The sequence below is a fragment of the Corvus moneduloides genome, chromosome 3 (genome assembly GCF_009650955.1).
Source record: "Corvus moneduloides isolate bCorMon1 chromosome 3, bCorMon1.pri, whole genome shotgun sequence".
NCBI lineage: Eukaryota > Metazoa > Chordata > Aves > Passeriformes > Corvidae > Corvus > Corvus moneduloides.
The window spans coordinates 72,742,033-72,763,177 of record NC_045478.1 but is presented as its reverse complement, the minus strand read 5'-3'; the positions used below and the strand labels follow the sequence as shown (position 1 = coordinate 72,763,177).

Genomic DNA, 21,145 nt, shown 5'->3' with positions numbered 1-21,145 from the left:
TGCCACAAGCACACACTTAATATGGATCAGCTGATGTTTTGCCAAACTTGTATGATTCAGCCCTTATTCAGATTGTCCAGGCAGGACATTAAACATGGTCTTACGTTTGACTGTTGAGCAATGTTGAGCAATGCAGCTCTATTAGAGCTACTCTGGCACCCTCCAGCACAAAAAAGGACCAAAATCCGTCTGGCCGAAGAGATTGCCTAGTGAGTTTGGTCTCTGACTTGGTTCAATTTAGCTACAAGAAGATAGCAAACCCTAAAATAAATGTACACTATATTGTACATTAAAGATTTATCTTTTTTTTTTTTTTTCCCTACGTTTATGTATGTTTTCTACTTCACTAATGTTCTTACAAAAAGTTTCTCTAAAATTCAACTGACAATACATTTTTTTTCCCCCTTACAAGTTGTTCGTAATTACAACTTCTTTGGTAATTTTGGTCTTTTACAAGAAGTTAAGGACAGCTTTTTGCTTAATCTTTTTTTGAAAAAAACCTTCTATTTAATGGACTTACATGTTTTCAAGAAAAAACCCCCTTTGATCCGTATATATTGTTCTAGTGCACTGCATCTCTCCCACTACTGATGCTCCCAGGGATAAGTATAACATCTAAACTTCACACTTTCTTATATTAAAACCAATCTAATCAAAACAAGTATCTATGTTTAAAGATAAACACTCTAAGTTCAGAAGTTGACTTTTTTACTGAGTTGAAAATTGATGAGTAAAATAACCACCCACAGATTTAGCAAATTTAGGGGTATTTTATGATGTTAAAAAATAATAAGGCAACAAAAAGCATGCCCAAAAAACCCAGCTGGCATAAGAAGTAATATAATGCTGGCATACAAAATGTTTCACAATTTAGACTTGATTTAAGTGGACAGTAAAGGTATCAGATCCAATGCTGGAACAGAAAAGAAAAACATCTATGGGCAGAAGGAAAAAATATGTTTGCTATTTCATTTGGTATAATGTTCTGGCTTGTTTCTGTTTTGTTCTTTTTGGCCACAGGCCAACCAACAGTACCAGTGGGATCAACATGAGTAACATAAAATGGAATCAATTCTCAGGGGAGATGAGTTTTTTTTTTTAAACACAAGAATTCTCTGAGATCAATTGCACAGCACCCAGCACAATGGGATCCTGGTCTACTCCAGAGCTCTGAGATACAATGAGAAAACAAATAATGAACTTCTTTCATAATGACTTCCATGCAAATAACTGGCAGATCTTCAGCAAAGTTAGCCTCATCATTGCAAATAGTAAATATTTTTACCAAGAAAGTATAGCAAGCACATGTTTTGCCTTGGGTGATGCTCTGAGGAAGTCAGACGTAAGAATAGCCCACAGATGTGCCCCCAGATCTGTGCTTTGGTCACTTGTTCCTACCTTTTTACACATACTGTATATAAATACTTATCCACACATGGATATGGGTGGGTATGTTATTCTCAAAGCTAAGGAAGTTTGAGGTTAACAAAGATCCTCTGTTTTCTTGGATCCCCAAACTATTATTACAGACCTAAATTACACTTCAGTCTATTATAACTCTACTGCGCATTTCATTTTATGCTATTTCAAGTCTGCACCTTCTCAAACTCACCATTTGGTCAGAACTGTTTCCAATATGAAGGGAACGATTAGTCAAATCAAAGCCTCCAAAGCTACAGGTTCTCTGCAAAAAACCAAGGATAGGTAAGTTTTATCACCATGATTAGCTCACTTAGAACATCTGTGATTTGGAGAACACCAATTAAAACACAAATGTCTGCAAAAATGGAAAGAAACAAACAAACAAACAAAGGGATGAGAGATTATAAATCAGGAACTCTGTTGTAAAGCAATATGAGTCTCTCTTTTCCAGAGACAACTCCTTGGCCTAAGGTCTGCTGCTGTTGAGTCATCTACTGCCTACTCCTCTCTTTAAAAAGAAAAAAGACTTTTTGGTCTGAGGAAACTGTTGATCTTATGCATCAAGTTTTCCAAGGTGCTGGCAACTCCATCTCTTCACTCCCATCTGCCTTCATAAATAAGTCCACAGCAGCACTGAAACAGAGAACCACCAATCTTCTAAATCTTTTAAAGCATTGGATAACCTACCTTCTGAATAGCTGCATAGGCTGCATTTCCACTGAAATACAGGGAATCACTGGAAGCCTAGCAGGGTAAGCCCTCGGTAAGAGCAGGGAAAACCCAGCCCAGCTATCCATAAGCATTGTGTCCCCAGAGATCCAGCAAGCCTTGATTCCAGATAAGGTGCTCCAGCTTTTTCTTTGCAATCCAAGAGGTAATAAAACCTGACCAATGAACAACCAGCTGCACAGTACTCAAGTAACTGGCCCTGGCAGAAGTCTCATGGGGCAATGCAAGGAAATGAAGGTGTGGCAGTTAAAATTAACTTGCACAGCTTCAATTCTGGGCTCTGAGTGGGGTTTTGAAGACAGGCAGATTCCTACTATAAGTATTCTTTTCCGAGTCAGAGCTGAGATAAACAGGAGGCAGAAGATCAATGCTTGTGAACTAGAAGTTCTTAGGGCAACAGAGTAGAATCAGTTATGTATTGATTAGGTATTGGCTCAGACCTACAAAGGATTCAGTGAGTCAGTGAAGACCCACTACTGAGAACTACTAGGCTGCTTTGTCTATTAGGAAAAAGCAAGCTGTATAAACTGTGACACTTAATAAACAATTATAAGAATTCATTCTTTTAAAGTAAACACTCTTCCTGCCCACCACTTAGAAGCATACGTATTAATAGCTTTTAGAAGATTTTATTTCTAGCTTCTTCCTGCTTACACCCAACAAACTTGGATGACAGTGTTTGTACCCACCACAACTCTAGTGGAACTCAAAGCCAGCTTTGTCGAGGCCCCACACACATTAAGGAGAGTGCTATGATGTAGAATTTTTCTAAGTGTTTGTTTTTTGTTTTTTTCCAGAAGGCAATGTGACTATGGCACAGGTTTTAAAAATTGTTTTTGGAAAACATTTGAGACTAACCACAAGTAATAAGATCAGTTTCTAATGCACAGCATGTTTAGCTAGGAGTAATTTGGTCCTTCTGTGAAGGACCATTGTAACTAATGCTACAGTGTATGGTAATCCCAGCAATGAAGAGAGGACATCTGGAACTGCTCAGAGCAAACTTGTCTGTCAAATCAGCCAGAGCTCCTCCTAAAGAAGTCTTCCTGGAGAGCAAAACAACTGTTGGTTAAAAGCTTCTGAGTGAATGCACCTTATTAAGGATGCTTGTTGTTTCACTATGGACCTCCCCATACATTTAAAATTTAACTTCCACCTTCAGATTCCAGTAGAGGCCCTGGCAATACTGCACTAAACAAAAGGTCTGTGGATGAGGAGAGGGATATTCAATGGAATGGCCATGCAATCAAAAGTACTGTTCTTCTGGGAAAAAAGAAAAATTGATGCCATTTGAAAATTTCATGCATGTCCAGGCCACTGAAACAAATATAAATGACAAAAATGAATGGCAAGGCAAGACAGAGTGACCAATTCCACTGAATACATAGGCATTGCAATTTCCCTGAGGTTGCAGCAAACAAACATTGAGCATTTCTAGGAAGGAGCGGCATTAGTTGAAGCTTGGCAGCCATTTGTGGTTTCAGGAGGAAGTGCATTGAAAAAGCTGTAAGGGCAGCAGGTCTCCAACACTTATCCCATTCAAACCAGGATGGAGAAGCAGCTGACTGCGGAGTTCCTCAACAACAACAAAATGCTATCCATTTCTTTTTTAACTGTATCTCTGTGATTAAGCAAAGGTCAGTGCGGAAGGTTTTCATAAAGAAATTACTATAGCGAGACAAGACTAACTTAAAAGAAGAACTGAAAAGTTTATGTCATCTGTATTTACCAAGATGTTTTCTGATTTACCTAAGATGTTATTTTACTAAGTTTTAGAGGGTATTTTTAATTATGGGGCATCTCTAGAACATATGAGTATGCTTTTTGGTCCAAGATAACCTTATTATTCAACCCACAGAGGGGCGAGCAAGGTTTCTCTCATAATTTTAATATCCTTACAGGAAAACAACATCTTCTGAGTACAAGGTCTGTACCAATAAACAGTGTCCTGTTAGGGGGAAAGTAAGCAGTCAATACAGAAGAAATAGTAAAGCTGCCAAGAGAGAATGTTCTTGGTATTGGGTAGAATAAAAATCTGTGTTTTGTGGCCAAAGAGCAAAAAGGGAACCATGAAGGCCTGGTCATCTCCCACAGGTTATTCAAGGAGACCACAGCTGTCACTCTTATACCTTATACCTGAAGAAATTAGGCAGAGACCTCTCAAAAAAAAAAAAAATTGTTATTAAGAGGAAAAGCTGTTTCTACTGTATTGTTCACTGGAATATCTTGCTTAATGTTATGGGTGCACTGCTGTTTCAATCCACTCAAGTAGGGAACATTGTCAACTAGACAACAGACTAGCTGGCTCAGCTTTGGAGATCTGGCATCAAAGGCAAGTTCCTAGGAAACTCAGAATCACAGTTAACATATGTTATATGATGAAATGTCATCATATAACAAAACTGGATCATATAATCAGGAAGCGGCTTTGGATCCCTATGGAGTGTTCAAATCACTTAATTTCTCACTCTAAGCACAGTTTCCTCTTTTGGCCATCCCCCGTTCCCTCTCCATAATGCTCTGAGGGAAGCTGCCACCTTCATTCCATGGTAGAAGGAAGGAGCAGTAGTGACACTCCTGGTGGTGGTGAGCAGCAAGCAGGAGGGCAGTGACTACATAATGCAAACCTCCACATCTTTCTGCAGCTGTGTATGTAAGGGAAAATACAGATTGGGTGAGTGAACTGATGAGATGCAATCTGAGAAGGGAAGGGCCAATTTAAGGCAACGACAGCTGAAAAGAAATAGAGCACAGTTGAGTAACAATATTACTCTGAAAATGTTGTTCATCTCTTGGTAGAAGAGAATACTGATTCCCAAAGCATCACAAAGAATGTATTTATAGTATCTGAAACCTTCTCTGTTCACTGGTGATCTCTATTTCTGCACTAGGTGAATTAAAAAAGCAGCATTTTGTGATATTTGCTCACTCTCACTGAGTTATTCTATACACACAGAAATGGCAACAAAACTCTTCTCTGACAAGATTATATCAGGCGCTTCCCTTATCACCTGCATTACAGTGCTTAAGAGTTCCTAATGGCAAAGAAAGCAGAAGCACTGAATATTAGTTAAAAGTACAAAGCAGAAAGCGTTCACTGCAACCTCACAGAAATTGGAAGACCACCTTCATGGCAACTCTTTGACTCACAGACTTTTGGTGGATTCTCAAGAGAACCCTTTTAGTACAGCGATCCACTGTGGCAGCCCACTTCCTCTTGGCCTCCTCATCCTCCTCCAGCAGGCATCTCCTCAGGTCCTGCTTGTCGGCCTTGCTCAGGGTCCTGTCAGTAACGGGACGCACCAGCTGTGAGAGGTTGAGGTGACTGTACAGGCTTCTCTCCACCACATAGGTGATATTGAACTCGCTGACAGAGGTGCGCCCTCGTAGCCTTCTGTTTGGGAAGCCACAACCTCCACCCCCTTTTGTTTTGTGCCGCAGTAATTGTAGGTCGCAAGTTGTGGGGGATGCTCCTTTCCTAGCAGGGCGCTGGCAAAGAAAAGCTCTGGAACAGGAATAGTTAGTATCCATTTTCTTCAATCGGATCTGCTTCCTTACACTCTGAATCTCCTCCAGGGACACCAGAAGATGGTGCTTGTGCCTGTTGCTGTCATAAAAGCAAATGCTTTCTGTACTTACCCCATGGCTCAGCGAGCCAAGGCTCTTCTTCATTTCCCCATCTGTCAAGGAGCGGCAAACTTTCTGGGACTTCTCCTCTTCTGGGTAAGAGAAAAATGTCCCAAGTTTCTTGGGAGGCTTGATAAGGCCACGGCTATCAGTTTTGCTGAAGGTCTTCACCAGCTTCCGGTTAGCTCCCCAGGTATCAAGACTGCTGGATGAGGGAGAAGTAGTAAGTGAGTCCGAGTCATCCTCTGGCTGCTTTTCACAGGAGCTGTCGAAGTAGAATTGTTTCTTGTGAACTCCAGAGTAAAGTGCTGATCTGTCATCCAGTATAGGAGAGTTGTCAAGTGAGTGCTCTTCCACACCTACAGGGGACAAAAGCAGCAGAACGCTTGTCATTGTTCATAATTCTCTAAGATGTTTCCCTGTAGAGTCTTATTGTATTTATTCAAGATACCACCCATTTAAATTGGAAGAAAACTATTTTTGATGTAAATTGCTCAGAAGTTATTTTTGAGTGGATAAACCTGAAGTACTTCCTTCCATTTGGAAGTGAGAATTCTGGGATGAGTTAACGAAAGACAGGAGACAACATCCTGTAAATAAATTCATCGTTATTTTAAGTTTCTCTCTTTCATCTGCAGCTAAGTAAGACCACAGATGTTCTTACTAACAATCCCTTAGAAGCTGGAACTGGGATCTGTTTTTCATGTTTTTCTTATGATACTTGCATATGATGCTCAGCTCTAGTGAGCTTACAATAGGTCAGAAGTACACACAGGTGTTAAAACCCAAACAAGTACCTCTCAGGTCCAGTTTTCCAATACCTAGTGCTGCTGTGGCTGCAGAAAGGAGTATTTTTTGCAGAAATTTATGGAGCTGAACTCCAGGATGAAATTTAAAGTTCTGGGTTTTTGATGGGGGAAAGGCACCAGTTTTAATCACACAGAATTTATTTAGCAGTTGCAAAAACAAAGAAGTAGGTCAAACTGCAGGTGTGCCAATTTCAACACTGTCCTGGTAATGACAGAAACACTTGGTTTTCACCAAATTTTTCCAGAAAATATTTCACAGGAATATTTTGCAACATAGTACTGGACATGGGAAGATAGCCAGGTTTCCTTTTCGGAATGGAGAAAAGGGAATAAAGAACTTGAAACTGAAATTCCTTTTCACATTTATCATATAAGAAACTTTTCTCTGGTGTTTTCTTTTGAGCAAAGTATAGGCACAGGTTTTAGATGCAGTAACAAGGTAAGAGTCAAAAAAAAGTACACATCCTGCTTTGTCTCCCTGACAAATTTCACAGCGTTCATAGCTACGTATCAGACACACACACACACAAATATGATTGTATTTATTTCTTGCCAAAATAAATTTCTAGCATGACCTGACTTTGCCTTCATCTTTGATTGCTTCCACAGTCTTCCAGCAGAACTAAATTTGAACCATTACCAAACTACCTACGATTTACTAAACTAGCTCATTCAATAACAAGGGATACCCTTCAGATGACAGATTAGCAACCTTGTACAGGATTCCTGCCCCACCTTCAGCTCACTCTGTTGGCAAAACATATTTGACATACATTTGTTGAAACCTAAGATGTTATTTTACTAAGATAAAGCTCACTGTGACATTAAAGGAATAGTGGACCACATCTGACATGAAACTTTCACTCTTGAGAAATTTTTTGGGGTAGGTCTGTAGATTGGAGTCTGGTTTTGACACCACTTTCCCTGGGCTGTTCAACTTGCTCTTCTCCCCCTCTACATCTTAATTTGAAGAGAAAATAGACATTCTCCTGGGACTGAGTATGTACTGATAAACAATTTTAGTCCACTAAGTAAATATGTTTTTAAACCGCTTGTAAAATATGCATTGTGTGTCAACACTGTAACAGATGTTATTTGGAGTGAGTCCATGACACAAAGCCATAATGACACAGATGTAGATGTGATGCATTTTTAAGTGCTATATAAGAATGGTGCCCAGGAATTAGGAAGTTTCAGTTATTTAGCTCACTTAGGAGCAGATTAAGACAAAATACATATGGATTCAGATATTGGCACATTCTAGTGAGTATCAGCTCAGCCAAGTGTACATACATTGTGATAACAGAGTCAGTAACAGAAATGTGGAAGAAGAATCTGAGACTAGTGTGCTTTCCTTTAAAATCTACAGGAACACACAAGGGAAATTCAGCAAAGTTGTTTTTGGTGAAGAAATTTTTGAGAAGGATTATTCAGAATGTTTCTTCTAGGAAACTGCATGTCATTTTTCAAAATAAGTCTACTCTTACACTAAACTAAAGGCTGTTGAACAGTAATGAATTTATTTAAATTTTACTGATGTTACTCAATCAAATACTGTAGCCATCTCCCCAGAACCTAGTCACCTAAGATTTCACATTACTTCACATTCGTAACATAGATTCAAAGAATCACAGCAAACATCCAGTCAACTGCAGGTAATTTGGAAGGCCAGACTGCAACCCCAAATCTGACCACCCTATTTTTTGTGATCTTGCATAGCCCTCTAACATATCCAAATGGGAATACAGACCTATATTATTACAGATTAGGATGGATGGCATTTATGAAGCACTTTTAATTTGCCATATAAAAACTTGGGTGTGGAATTTCCTGAAAGAAAAGTCATAGGTATCTACTGCTAAGGTATACTTGGCTACTTAGGGGGCCTTCTAGTTATACAGAAGTTATGCAGAAGTAATCCATGTTGTAATTTAGCAATAACTGGTTCTGCAACAGAGTTTTCCAAGAGCAAATCCACACAGAAACTCCAGAGTGATAGATGAAGTACAAACTCAGGAGTTACAGATAATTTAATCAAAGAAGCCTAGAGCTAGAGAAGACAGGCAGCAGATGGAGAAAGAAGGAGGGAGAACAAACTTTTTTTTGGATACAATTGTTAGTTCAGTGCTTTTTCTGCAGGGGGCAGGGGTGGAAAAATTCAATGGAAATAAAAACCCTGGAAAGAGTGGCACACTTCAGAGGAAGACTGAGGGAAAAAGGAAATAAGGAGGTGAAGCACTGTAAGAGAGGATACAGAGAGCAAGACAGATATTTAATATGCTGAGGAGACAGTCTGGTCCAACTGCAGGAAGGCATCTGCATGCCCAGCAGCCCCTGGGCTGCCTGCTCCTGCATGTGCTCCCATCTCTGGAGCCTCCTCCTGATTGCTCCCTGCAGCTTTTCCCAGACTCCTGGGGAGAGAAGGAGGAGGTAGGACAGATTTCTCTGGGGGCCATCTTTCCCCAGAGCAGTGGAAAAATAGTCCTGTTTTGTTTGTCTCATCTCAAAATCCATGTTTTTGTTTCCAAGGTATCCCAGCTTTATGCTCACCATATGAGGTGATAAAACCTTTCCAGACAGAGACAGCTGCCCATTCCAGAGCTCTAGATGGGCTGTGCCTTCCACGCCAGCCAGTAACACCATCCATAATGTAGGAGAGGCAGGCTAGATCATAGATCTGCCAGCAGCTTCCTGCCACATACGCAAGATGCACGTGTTCTCCTTAAATGCACTAGCAAAGAATCATAAGACAGCTCAGCTCACTGCAGAGCTGAGGGGAATTGGCATACAATGCCGGGAAGGCCACCAACATAGAGAGATGCCCACAATTCCAGTGAAGACTCAAGCACAGCTGCGCAGAGAGGCTCCTGAGGATCAGGCTCCATTAATCTGAGTGCTCACACATGGATACAGGTCATCCAGAGTTAATTCTGCAGCATGGTGTTCCCAGGGCCTGAACTCTGCTTCCCTTTCCCCCCTCTCCTCTTCCTCCTCCCTTCTCTCCCCCTCTCTGTAGGGAGCAGGGCTCATTCAGAAGCCAAATTGCAGACAGGATCCCCCAGAAGTAGAAGTCACGAGGCAATTGCTATCCCACAAAGAATGTCTGATAGAGTTTTTGTATTTCTGCCACAGGGTGATGCCATGTGGTTCAACTGCACCACCAGCCAGCTGCTACCCTCCCAAAATGAGCAGGAGCTCACCTGTGTGCCACCCCAAGCCTGGGAGGAGGGAGCAGTGTGGTAGTGGCTCCACTTAATTCTTTGCTGAGCTTGTGGGGCAGCTGGCTAGGATTGCTCCTAGGCTCATTCCCTCCCCAGCATGTGGCAGAAAACATAAGCCAAGTTCTGATCTCTTAATGAGGGGCTCTCCACTGCTGCTCTGAGAATACCAGATCGGCAGCAACCACATTCTAGGCTGTCACTTTCCTCCTTCTGAAGCCTAAAAATTCAGTAACTTAAGGCATGCACAGTAGACAAGGCAGTCATTCCTACCCTCCCTCACGAATACTCCACCCCTCTCTCCCTCAACCCTCCACTTTCTGTCCCCTCTCAAGAGAAACACATACAGTTTTAACCATGTTGCTTTTTACCTTCTGTGCTGGGTTTTTTCATTTCTTCAACTCTTATGAGTTTCTTCCTGACTCTGCGAGTAGAATTCACCAGCTTGTGCAACCTCTTAAACTTCACCGACTCCTCTGTTTCATCATCAGATTGTTCTCTTGACTGGCAAAGAAACAAAAGGAATATTAATAAAGCAGTAGTTCCACAGCTTGCTCGTTCAAGTCAAGTTAACCCAGCTCATCTGCTGCATTGTGTCAATGCAGCTCTGTAACTGGTGTTATATTTTCAGCTCAGGTCAGACAGAAACATTTAAATTACTGAGGGTTTTGTCGTTTTCTTTTTTTTTCTTTTTCTTTTTCTGAAAGCATGACATACCATTTTGATTTCTAAATCTGTGCAACGTAAGATCCTAGGCACTGAAATGCATTCCTGCCCTTGTCTTTCTTCACATGCATTGTGTAATAACTACTTCCACATCCTCTTCCAGTATGTTTCAGGCAGGGCTCTTTTCCAGGGTTCTTCTTACCATACCAGTTATGCTCCCGTGGTTTAGTCAGTCCCTGGTCTGTCTGGCATCTCAGAACTCGCTGTTTAAACCTGGTTATAAACAGCTTTTCCAAAATGAAGCTCTGTCACTGATGATTTCTCTTTTTTTCCCCCCAGTCTTCCCAGAAAATCAAAAACAGCAGCACAAGAAAGGAATGGGAAGGAAAGGAAGGAGGAGACCTCATCTGCCTCACTCACGGACTGCCACAGCTACAAAATATTCCCTTCCTCCTCCCTGCTCCTTACACTCCTCCTGAAGGCTCTCGAGGCTGGAATTAAGATGGACAGAGCATTCCTCCAGCACTGACCAAGGGAAAACTCTGACCTTTTCAGATATACAGTGCAGTCCATATTCCCCAGCATCCCGTTTCGTTTTGCATCAGATCCAGTATGCTCAGTTCCAGCTGTTTTCCCTCAAGTATCAAACATTACAGAGACAAAAAAAAATTCCCTTCTCTCCAGCAGCAGTGACACAACAAGCTGAAACAATCCATTCCTTGTGAACAAGAAGACAACTTCGATTTTCGAGCCAGATCCAATGTTCAACGTGCTACTTCCTCTGTTTTAATCAGTTCAGAATGTGGAAGGCAGCAGGGGGAAGGGCAGGGAAGGGGAGAGGAGAGGAGGCCAGCAGGGCTCTCCGGCTTGGCCAGGACAGCCCTGGCATCCTGCGCCGCTGCACATTCCTGCGCACAGCACAGGCTCCAGCTGGAGCACGGTATGGATCGTATACCTTACTTTGTTTTCACTCATAGTCCCAGCCAATTCACAGCATTCCTAATGGTCAGCTCTAAAAACCCTCATGCAACTTCCTGTCAGTGCAGCTATCTGGGCTTCCACAGTGTGCTCATCCTTTTTTCTCCTCCTTAATGAAACTTTTAAAAATAAAGACCCCCAACAGATGCAAGCCAAGTAAAAACAAACAAACAAAAAAAAGCCATCCCCTTCTCTTCCCAGCAAAAATGCTGTCTGATTATCTGGAGGATAAATAAGAGGCTGAACATAAAAATGCTTTGTATTTTTGTAGTGCACTTAAATATCAGGATGAGGTACTAAAGGCAGATGCCACGGGGCAGGACACCATTTAGCAGTTGCACTGGTATACTTCCAAAGGCACACACAGAGCCTGAAAGAGCCAGGGCACCTCTGAAAGCCTACCTCCCAGGCATGCACCTCACAAAGGCCCCAGAACCACACCAGAGCAAACTTTGGCGACTTTCTGCAAGGGCACTGTCAATTACCAATTTCCCACAAACTTTGTGTTACTCCAAAATAAGGAGGAATACCAAACTGACCACATTAACGGCTGTAGGAATTGTCATTCTATCATCCAAGAATTGCATGAATGTGTTTATTGTGGTTACAGACTGGCTAGGTAATTAATAAATTTCCTTCAGGAAAAATAGGACTGTAAAGAGTACCAGGGCTGTTTACATCAAGACAAATTAAGCAACAAGATGAGCATTAATTCAGAGATTATGCCTGGGACAACTTAGTGATACGTCAAACAAGACAGACACATTTAGATAAGATGATGAATGGATTATTGACTGTAATCAAGAAGTTCAGGCAAGACTTCTTGGGCCATTAAGTGCATCCTGGAAAGCAACCATCATGCATATTCTGCACTCAAGATATGTTTATTTTAAATGCAATTACTCTAGGGGATTGCTTTCCATCATTACCTTTTGTATACCCTAGGTCTGCAAGACTACTGCTTGTGAAACTGTGAGCTCTGTTAGACTTACAGAACAGCTCATACCTGGTCCTCCCACCCAGGATTTCATCGAAGAATAAACAGCTAGACCTGCTTTGCACCACTGATATCTGATAAGGAACTGGGCCCCCTCAGAGTTATGAAGACTCAACACCAACAACGAAAAAAGAGCTTTTACAATGTCTGACATTTGCATTCACAACTACCACAGCAAAAGCAAGAGTCAAAGTAGCCTCAGCGCAAGGTACTGAAATCAAACCCGAGTGGGTGGTACAGAGGGCACCATACTTCAAAATAAAAAAAGTGCAATCATAATTAAGTGCCAGCTGGTTTTCCCCAATGCTTCAGGACTCCTAGTAGCCTTTTGAGCTGGGGTCCTCCACAAGCAGCGACAGATCCTGTCTATCGCCAGTGCTTCGCAGATAGGCGAGAACAGCTCGTGCTTTGTGGGTAGATGAAAGACAAGTCTCCCTCCAGCAGCCTATTTCCTATCATATCAGGTAGCATATGACAGAGAAATCTTCTACAGAGAAAAACAGTAAGTTTATGCAAAAAGGCCTAAAAATGGTGACTACACCAGTGGTGCCACTCAGGAAACTTTATTGTCAAATAATGCCGATTCCTTGAAAATGAATGCATTTCCAAAAAGGGTTACTCTTCACTTGCTTCCTGTTTTTGAATTAAATTTTTAAGAAAGGCCTTGGAATTATCAAAAGTTTCCACTTTGGCACATGGGAAACAGAGCCTAATTTTCCAGCTCAAGCAATGCTTTCTTTTACAGCTAATATTAAACAGAAAACAGAAATGTAAAGCATTCAGGCCATAACTGACATATTTGGAAACCATTGAACTCCCATGCTTTGACTTCCCCAACCCACTCTACCTTCCCCATCTTTCACGGTGAACAAATTGCTTTTTTTGGTAGCTGTCCCTGACTTCAGATGAGAAAATTACCCCAGTGTCCCCAAAGTGTGGTGGGCTGGGAAATGGCTTCCTGGACAGCTCTAGCAGCGAGGTCTTGGCACAGGACTTGGATGTAGACAGCTGCCAGCCCCCTCTTGCCCTCCTCCCCCTTCACAGGCACTCCAGCATGCTGCAGCACTGCAGAAGGGTAGATGTGGTCTGTTACAAAGTGGACGTGTCTGCAAGATGCTCAGCCAGAGCCTCTCTGGCACTGGAGGAGTCCCTGCTGCACCCCCTCTGCCAACGCCTCCTGGCCCTGGCACACGGCTGTTCCACCAGGCCAAGCCTTGGTGTCCTTAACGTGCTGATAAAACAGCCAGAGCAGCCAGAGCCCCTCCAGCTCCCTGTACCCCTGTGCACAGCCAAGGCAGGCCTCTCCCTGTGCCCTCAAGGGGACAACAAATGGATTTGCAGTACTGCAAATAGGAACAACTTAACTTCCATCTCCTCTGCTCCGAATTTTTCCATCCGAAAGCCCATATGGCTCAACTTTTAATTACTTTGGCTAATGCTGTATGTAGTAATTCTGTGGTGAATGCTTAAGTGTTTCATTTCTGGTTTCCAGGGCAACATTACATCAGATTGCAGACAGCTGGCTCCACAGCCCTAAACCATAGCAAATTGGCCAAAGCTGATGCACAAAACTCGCGCTGGTTGAAAGCGAGCGCAGGCCTCGGCCGGGCTGCCGGGGACCCAGCGCAGCCTGCGGGGCCCCTTGGCGGGGCTGGCTGGGTGGAGCCGCCCTTCCCGAGCGCCTTGGAGCAAGTGCATCCCTGCATCTGCAATGCTCTCACGGTGAGGAAACCCGCCAGCTCGGAGAGCTTGGCTGCACAAACGCGCGAAGGACTGCAGGGAAACAGGGAATATATTAACAGCATCTGGAAATACCAAGAACTGCATGCAGAGGACTGCAGCCACCACGTACCACACGGCTGGAAAACTACAGAGAGGCCAAGGCCCATACCCACTGCCCAGCTTTTTGCTGCAAACAAATGTGGCCACAAACAATGAAGATGCTGTCAAATCTGTAAGAAATCAATCCCCTCTGCCACCTCTCGCATCCCTTCACCTTGGAAACTCCCTACTTGTGCACCTCCAAAGGCCGCACTTTGCATCATCTCATATGAAAGATCAAAGAAAAATCCTTTATGCTCAGGAACAAATAGGAAATTAGCACATGTACTCTGACATTCTAGGAGGATTCTAGAGGAGCTCTCTATAGTTCTGCTTCTGGCACCCTTCTTGCTTTCTCTCCTGCTTTTCTCACGCAGGCTCTTTGGTGCTGCTTGCTCAGGAGGCAGGGCACACGCCTTGCTCTGCTGCTCTCTAACATCCAGCCCATTTCACACGCCACAGAAATAACAATCTTAACCTCCCTCTTTGAGTTAGTGCTTCACAGAGAGAGAGGGAGACAGAGAAAACTAACATTTATTAGCGTACTTGGAATTAATTGGCAAAATGTAAACCAGAAGTAAGTAGCTAGCTTTCGACAGGACTGTTTGGAAACACTTCAGGGTTATAGCAGCAGCCCTTAAAAACAGGCAAAGCTTGGTAGCCATGTCCCAATAAAAATGTGCAAGAAATGCTAGGACAACATCCAGTTAAAGCTATCATAACTGATTGATTTGCTTCAGCTCCATAAAAAACCCCAAACATACATGACATTTACATGAAGCCATTTAGAGAGAGGTTAAAATTTTACAATTTGCTTTATGCCCAGTAATAGTTCAGCCCCAAACTGAAATCTCTTGGAAACCTTCCGTCTAAGAAAAAAGGAAATCTTTTAATATCTGATTAAGCTCAAGCTGCAATTCTTTTTTGCTACCAGACAATTCTTGTTCAGCAAATTGGGGCAAAAAACTACATTTAGATTCACTGACATATCACATCACATCCCCCAGCCCTGGCTAGCTCACCTCAGAACTACAGGCTCTATAATAAATGCAAAGAGACTTTGCTGTTCCCTTTAGGAGATGTAGCTACACATGTCCTTTCTTCTTTCCAGCAGGCTTTACATCTGCCAAAAAATCCCAACCATTCTAACTTTAAAAAGTTTTTATTAAAGATGCCTGGATAAAGTCAGAGACAGAAAAGTAGAACAGAAAAGAACTTAAAAGCCCACGGAAAGGAAAAAGAAAACTGAGAAAAGCTATGCATGCTGTGCTGTGCCTAAGAATAACCACAAAAGCCTTTTCTCTTTCTCCCTCTCTGAAACAGGAGGCACATCCTCTCCACATCATGCTACACGCTCCGTGACTTACCAGCTTCGGCATTTATAAGCCTAAAGCTCAGTTTCGAGTATTTTCCCCCGAGTCCTCAACCGCTGTCAGCTTTGTAACCCTGAAATTTAGGAGCAGACACTTCTTCTTTAGTATTGTATTCGCTCTGAATCCTGCACACAAAATGCCTCGTCTCTGGAGTTACATTATCAGACACCAAACTGGCTCCGATTCCAGTGCTGAATATGTAAAGAAGAAAAAAGCGTGATGCTGGACTCAATTAGCTGTTTTCTGCTCACTGATTGATTCCCCCAGTTACTTGCTAGCTGCATAACTTGCAAGAAAGGCATAAGTCATCAGCTCTAAGCAAATCTTCTATTCACCACAAGGAAAAAAGGGAGTGTTGTACATGGCAAACAATCCCTGTTTTCACTGACGAAGGCTTGCTGACCTCTTGCTGGCCTCCAGTTCCTTAATTACTGTCTATGGAATTTCAGTGAAAGAAAAAAATACAGAGAATCTCTGCAAAGCAAGGATGAAGAGTGACCCTCCAACACCACCACTAGAGTGGAAGCTGTGTCTATAGGAAATATAACTTAAGCCCTTTACCAGGCATTTTTTATTTTCTCTTTTTTAATTCTTTTGACAAAAATCCCTGGAGAATTTCCCTTTATGAAGGACTAATTTGAAAGAAAAATAAACCTTGCTTGAATGTTTTTTAACTTGGTGAACTTAGATACTTTTTTTGATCTTTCCCCTCAGTTTCAGTGCTAGAAAAGAACATAAATAAGAACTAGAAAGAGAAGTGCTGGTCCATAATTAGCTGTGTTGTGGCTTTATGAAGTATTGTAGTGCTCCTTTCAACATCTCCACCTAGGCTGGGCTCTGATCTCCCTTCCTAAGAAACAGACTCTGAGATGCTCAAGTACATTGGCATTCCTTTTACAGGCAACCACACCTTATCCCAAACCTCATAAAAAATCCAGAAGTTGGACATTTCTCTTGGAGCACAAGAAAACAAGGACCAAAACTGCTACTTATTGGGAGCAGTGCTGTCCAGGGGTGGAAAGCAGTAGCAAAGGCATACCACAACAGCATTCTCTCTAAGGCAAGGAAGATTCCCCTCAATCAGGACCACACTATCAGTGGCCTGTTAATCTCGATTCACTGCAAATCAATCACATTGTGAAATCATAACTGGACTAAACATCTATTCCCTTTGATGACTGGCTGATTTTAATGAGCCCCCCAGTCAAATAGCCCTTTTCAATTTCTCCACCTTTGTACTAGTGACTGTACACAACTTTTCTACTCTCCAGCCATCATGTAAGCTAGATTTACTAGTGTCCTGTAGCTGAGTTCTTACCCTTAAATTACTTCAACCCCAAAAGCCTGATGTAAAGCCCTATGGAAAATTCTAAGCTTCAGATAAAACCAGCTAGTGTTCTCCAGTTTCAATAACATACAAGCCTGCATCAAGTGAAACATGACAGCGACTTCCTTGAAATGTATCCCAGATTCCCTTAAAAGTTCATGGCCATGAGTGAAACTGATCTAAGTTTGGGACTTTGCAACTTGAGTTTTGAAGGTTTTGGGTTTCATTAACAAAGTTTCACAGACCTCTAATCTTTGCAGAGGCTGTTTATAGAAAACTGCAGGAAGCTAAGATGTGATAAGCTACATCACATCCTGAAGTTACAAATGATGGCCTCCAAAATTTTAAAGAAAATTAACAGAGGTCATAAATATTTTTTTGCCCAGAGCATGAATTGCAAGGGCTGTGCAAGTCTGAAATGTGCAGTGTCAGCCCCCGTAGGTAACCATGTCTGGGTTTGGTCTGTGATTACTTATAAGAAAATCAAAGGAGCATCCAATGGCTACTTTGGTGAGAGATATATTACACATTAGCTGGTGACGACACTGCTTGCTGAAATCAGTGGGAAATATTTGTCATAAGTAACGAGAGCATAAAAGTTTAATTCTCCCAGGAGGTCTGTCTTGATACAAGAATAGCTGCTTAGACAAATTCCTCTCTGTTAACTGTTTCCAGGTTTCAGTTTAATTTTGTGAAGCACATTGCCGACCTTTGTATCTGCAAGCCAGACACATTTCCTCATGGTGAAGCACTCCTCTCACTGATTAGCATAATTAATTTTAATGACATTACAACTGTACTCATGTACCACTTGTCATAGGTATATGTAGCAGAATGAAGCTCTGTATTACATTATTCTGTATCTGTTACAATACATCATTCTTTTCCAATTCTCCCGCAGACTCCTCTATACATGGAAAACAAAAGTCTTTAACAAGACTCTCTCAACTGAATCTTGTGTTTTGGCAAGGCTATGAAGATCCAGGGAGAATTCCTATTCTTTGACATAGGCTGTACTATTAACAAATGGAGTACTCCACTGGAAACCCACCTCTCGACTTCTTGGAAAACCAAGGGTGAAACAGCAATATATGAAACACAGCAAAATTCATATCAGAGAAACAAAGGAAAAGAATGAGAGCCCTTTAGTGAAGGCTGTAGTAACTTAAATTACATTCTTAGAGTATCTTCAAACAATCAAGCTGTTAATGTTACCATCCAAAGCATGAGGAAGGAAACACCAGCATCAGGGAAGGGGGACAAGTGGTAACCAATGAGCAGGCAATTAAAATTTTCTGTTGTACCACAAGCAAAGATTATTCAGCCTGGGTCTGCCAAACAGGGCAGTGAAACACATGGCTTTTGAGATTCCTAATTCTCGAACTGAGCAAAGCTTTGTTCTAATTTAATAGGCTTGGTCTCAGAAAAGAGGGGAGCAGTGAAACCACATTATGGATTATAGCATCTCCTGCTGGCTGATGCATGGAGAACAGGAAAAAGCTGGTACGACGCCCCCACCCTCTAGGTAATAAGCAGAAAAATTAGGCAACTGCCAAAAGGCAAAAACAGTACAAAAAAGTGAACTAGTATGTTAGAATAAATATTAAATTAATTTGCCTTCCCACCTCCCATCCTCCTCAAACACATGACCAAACATTTTGCAATAAAGTAAGTCAATAGGGCTTGTCCGAATGCAGGCAAACAGAAGTGGTTATGAACATGCCTAACTGCAGCCACTGCTTGGGTGTTACTGTAAGCTCTGAGTCATGACAGCAGGAAGATTTTTCTCAGAGACTTTACAACAGAGGAGAAACCCCTATTGGCAGCAAGCAGGAGGTTTATTTGGGCTACATTACTGCCAGCTGCTCAGTACAATCCTGTAGTGACAATGTTTAGTCCCACTAGGGATACATACCTAGCCAAGCTGTATCTGATAACAACAAGGGTGCATCTTGCATGGTAAACAATACTTAAAGAGGTGACCCAGTTTTATTCTTAAATAGTTCGCAGCAATTTCTCCTGCAAATTCTGAAGTGTTCTGGAAAATTTCAGAAAAAATAAGTAAAAAACTCCTTAGAGTGTTCTACAAAACCAAATACAAACACATCAATGGTCTCTTGCTTTGCTATCATCACTCCCCAGCACTGACCTTACTTTGGGTTGTGTCATGGGAACTGTAATGATGATTTGCACTTCTCTCATGAAGGTTTTTGTATTACTGTACCCATGGGAATTCCTGCTCTTACGCAGAGATAGAGAGAGGGGAAAGATCGTAACAAAACATGCTGTAATTCTGCTACTAGCTTTCACCAAGAGGTGCTGGACACCGTCCCTGTGATCAGTGGAAAAGGAGGGCAGCCAATGCCTCCCAGGACAGTCCCTGTGATTGGCACATAGCGTGGGAATTCACCACTACCATTTTGAAGCATGTCTTATTATAGGTTCTTTCTCATCATAACTGTTACTAAGCACTGACAGTATTACAGGAATTTGGGTAGTAATAATAAATACACCATCCAATACAATGAGGCACATCAGTGCCTTTCAGGAAATCTTAACAGAAATTGGGTCACTAGATTCTTTGGAGCAAAGATGAAAGCTCTGCATTCATTCACAGCCATGCTCAGCAGCAGCTCCCCTCTGTTACTTGAAAGAGCATGCACGGCCTGGAGGCGGCAACAAGCTCTCCAAGAAGAACTAAAACACAGAAATGCTCTTCTACCCTTTAGCCTTTTATGGAAAAGAAACCTTACCAAAAATGGTGAGTCCTGGGATAACAGCAAAACCAGGGCTAACACTTCAAAATATTCACATTGCTTCAAATTAAATACTACTGTTTAAAGTAAAACAAACCTCATCATACTCTACTCTCCATGGATACCCAATGCTGATTCCCAATATACATGGACTCTGAGCTTATTTCTAACAAATTTAACTGATTATACCAAATGGACTTTTTCCTGTTTATGCTAACAGTTCTGTATTATGAGCAATAGTAATGTCAATCAATGGCTAAAAATTTTAAGAACCCATCAGTACTATGAATAAAAATAAATTTAAAAATAGCTGCATTTAGAAAGCATCCACATACTGAAATATAGTATAACCCTGAATAATGTGGATTTGCTGTAATTATGCTTAGATTTATTCTTGAGGTAATTGGTGCTAGAGAAGTTACACTTTCATTATTTCTTTTCTTCCTATTCTTCACACTTACCAAACAACACAGTAATGACAGTCATGAGTCAGAGATAATTATATCAGATTTAGTCTTTTGGCAGAGTCAGGTTTGTACAATGGGTAACACAATCCTGATTCAACAGCTTCAGCATCTCTGGGACTGAAATGAACACAACTCCAAGTCCATTCTCATCTGTTACTCTGCCTTTGATGCTTGTAGCAGACACAAACCCAATTCTGCACAGCCTTTCAACTTTTAGCCCCATTTAACCACTTGGTAAAAAAAAAGAAATAATAGTAAGAACAGGAGCAACAAATGATTATCCCAGTCCAGCTAGAGCTATTGCTGTGTGGACTCAACGCACCGCCATCTGTTAAAAAATGGATTGATAGAAGACGGAAAAAAACAGGCAACACCAGCGGGAATTGTCCCCAGCACTGGCCTCACAGCAGATGCAGATGTGCACAGCCTACTTACAGGTCTGCACCACTGCTGCCACTCTCCTCAGAGAAAACAAATTGGGTGCCAGTTTCCTACTGGTAATGTAGTGATCCTGGGAAAAGAAGTGTTGGGGGGGCAGGGATGTAAAACAGCACTGCAGGCCCCTCCACTGCCCACGTGCGGGCCATATTGTTGGAGGGAGATGCTGCTTTTGTTCTCCCCACTCCTAAATATTACGGCCTCTCTCCTGAGGCTGCTGAGGCACATCTGGTAGGTGGGGTCAGACAAGCATGGCACAGCTCACTGTAGCACCTTTCAAACGAAGGCCAGCTACACTACCTAGAGGTGTGCTGGATGGCTGAGCATTACCCGCTGATCAAAACCAAAATACAGACGATGAGACCAACAAACCAGTTTAGTCCAGAGATAAGTGAAGTTGTAATTAACCTGCATCTACAGAAACTGACACTGAAATTAATTAGTGGTTTGTGTCAGTGTCAGCACATGTACGATACACACTTCTGTCACAAGCTCCCTTGTGCTTCTCTCCATTTCC

The 21,145-nt window shown here is 42.0% G+C and overlaps 1 protein-coding gene across 10 annotated transcripts in view; it reads right to left on the bottom strand.

The window, feature by feature from the left end:
* SASH1 (SAM and SH3 domain containing 1) overlaps window positions 1-21,145 on the bottom strand; it is a 190,602-nt gene that overhangs the window by 21,576 nt on the left and 147,881 nt on the right. For 4 of the 10 annotated variants that reach the window (XM_032102162.1, XM_032102160.1, XM_032102161.1 and 1 more), the window contains 3 exons: window positions 10,177-10,309; window positions 5,302-6,137; window positions 1,613-1,684 (listed from right to left, as the gene is read on the bottom strand). In XM_032102162.1, the coding sequence (XP_031958053.1) occupies window positions 1,613-1,684; window positions 5,302-6,137; window positions 10,177-10,309 (1,041 nt within the window). Of the gene's footprint in view, window positions 1-1,612; window positions 1,685-5,301; window positions 6,138-10,176; window positions 10,310-10,522; window positions 10,824-11,018; window positions 11,172-15,634; window positions 15,929-21,145 lie in introns of those variants that run through there. The other 6 variants (XM_032102163.1, XM_032102164.1, XM_032102165.1 and 3 more) reach the window with 5 other exon arrangements.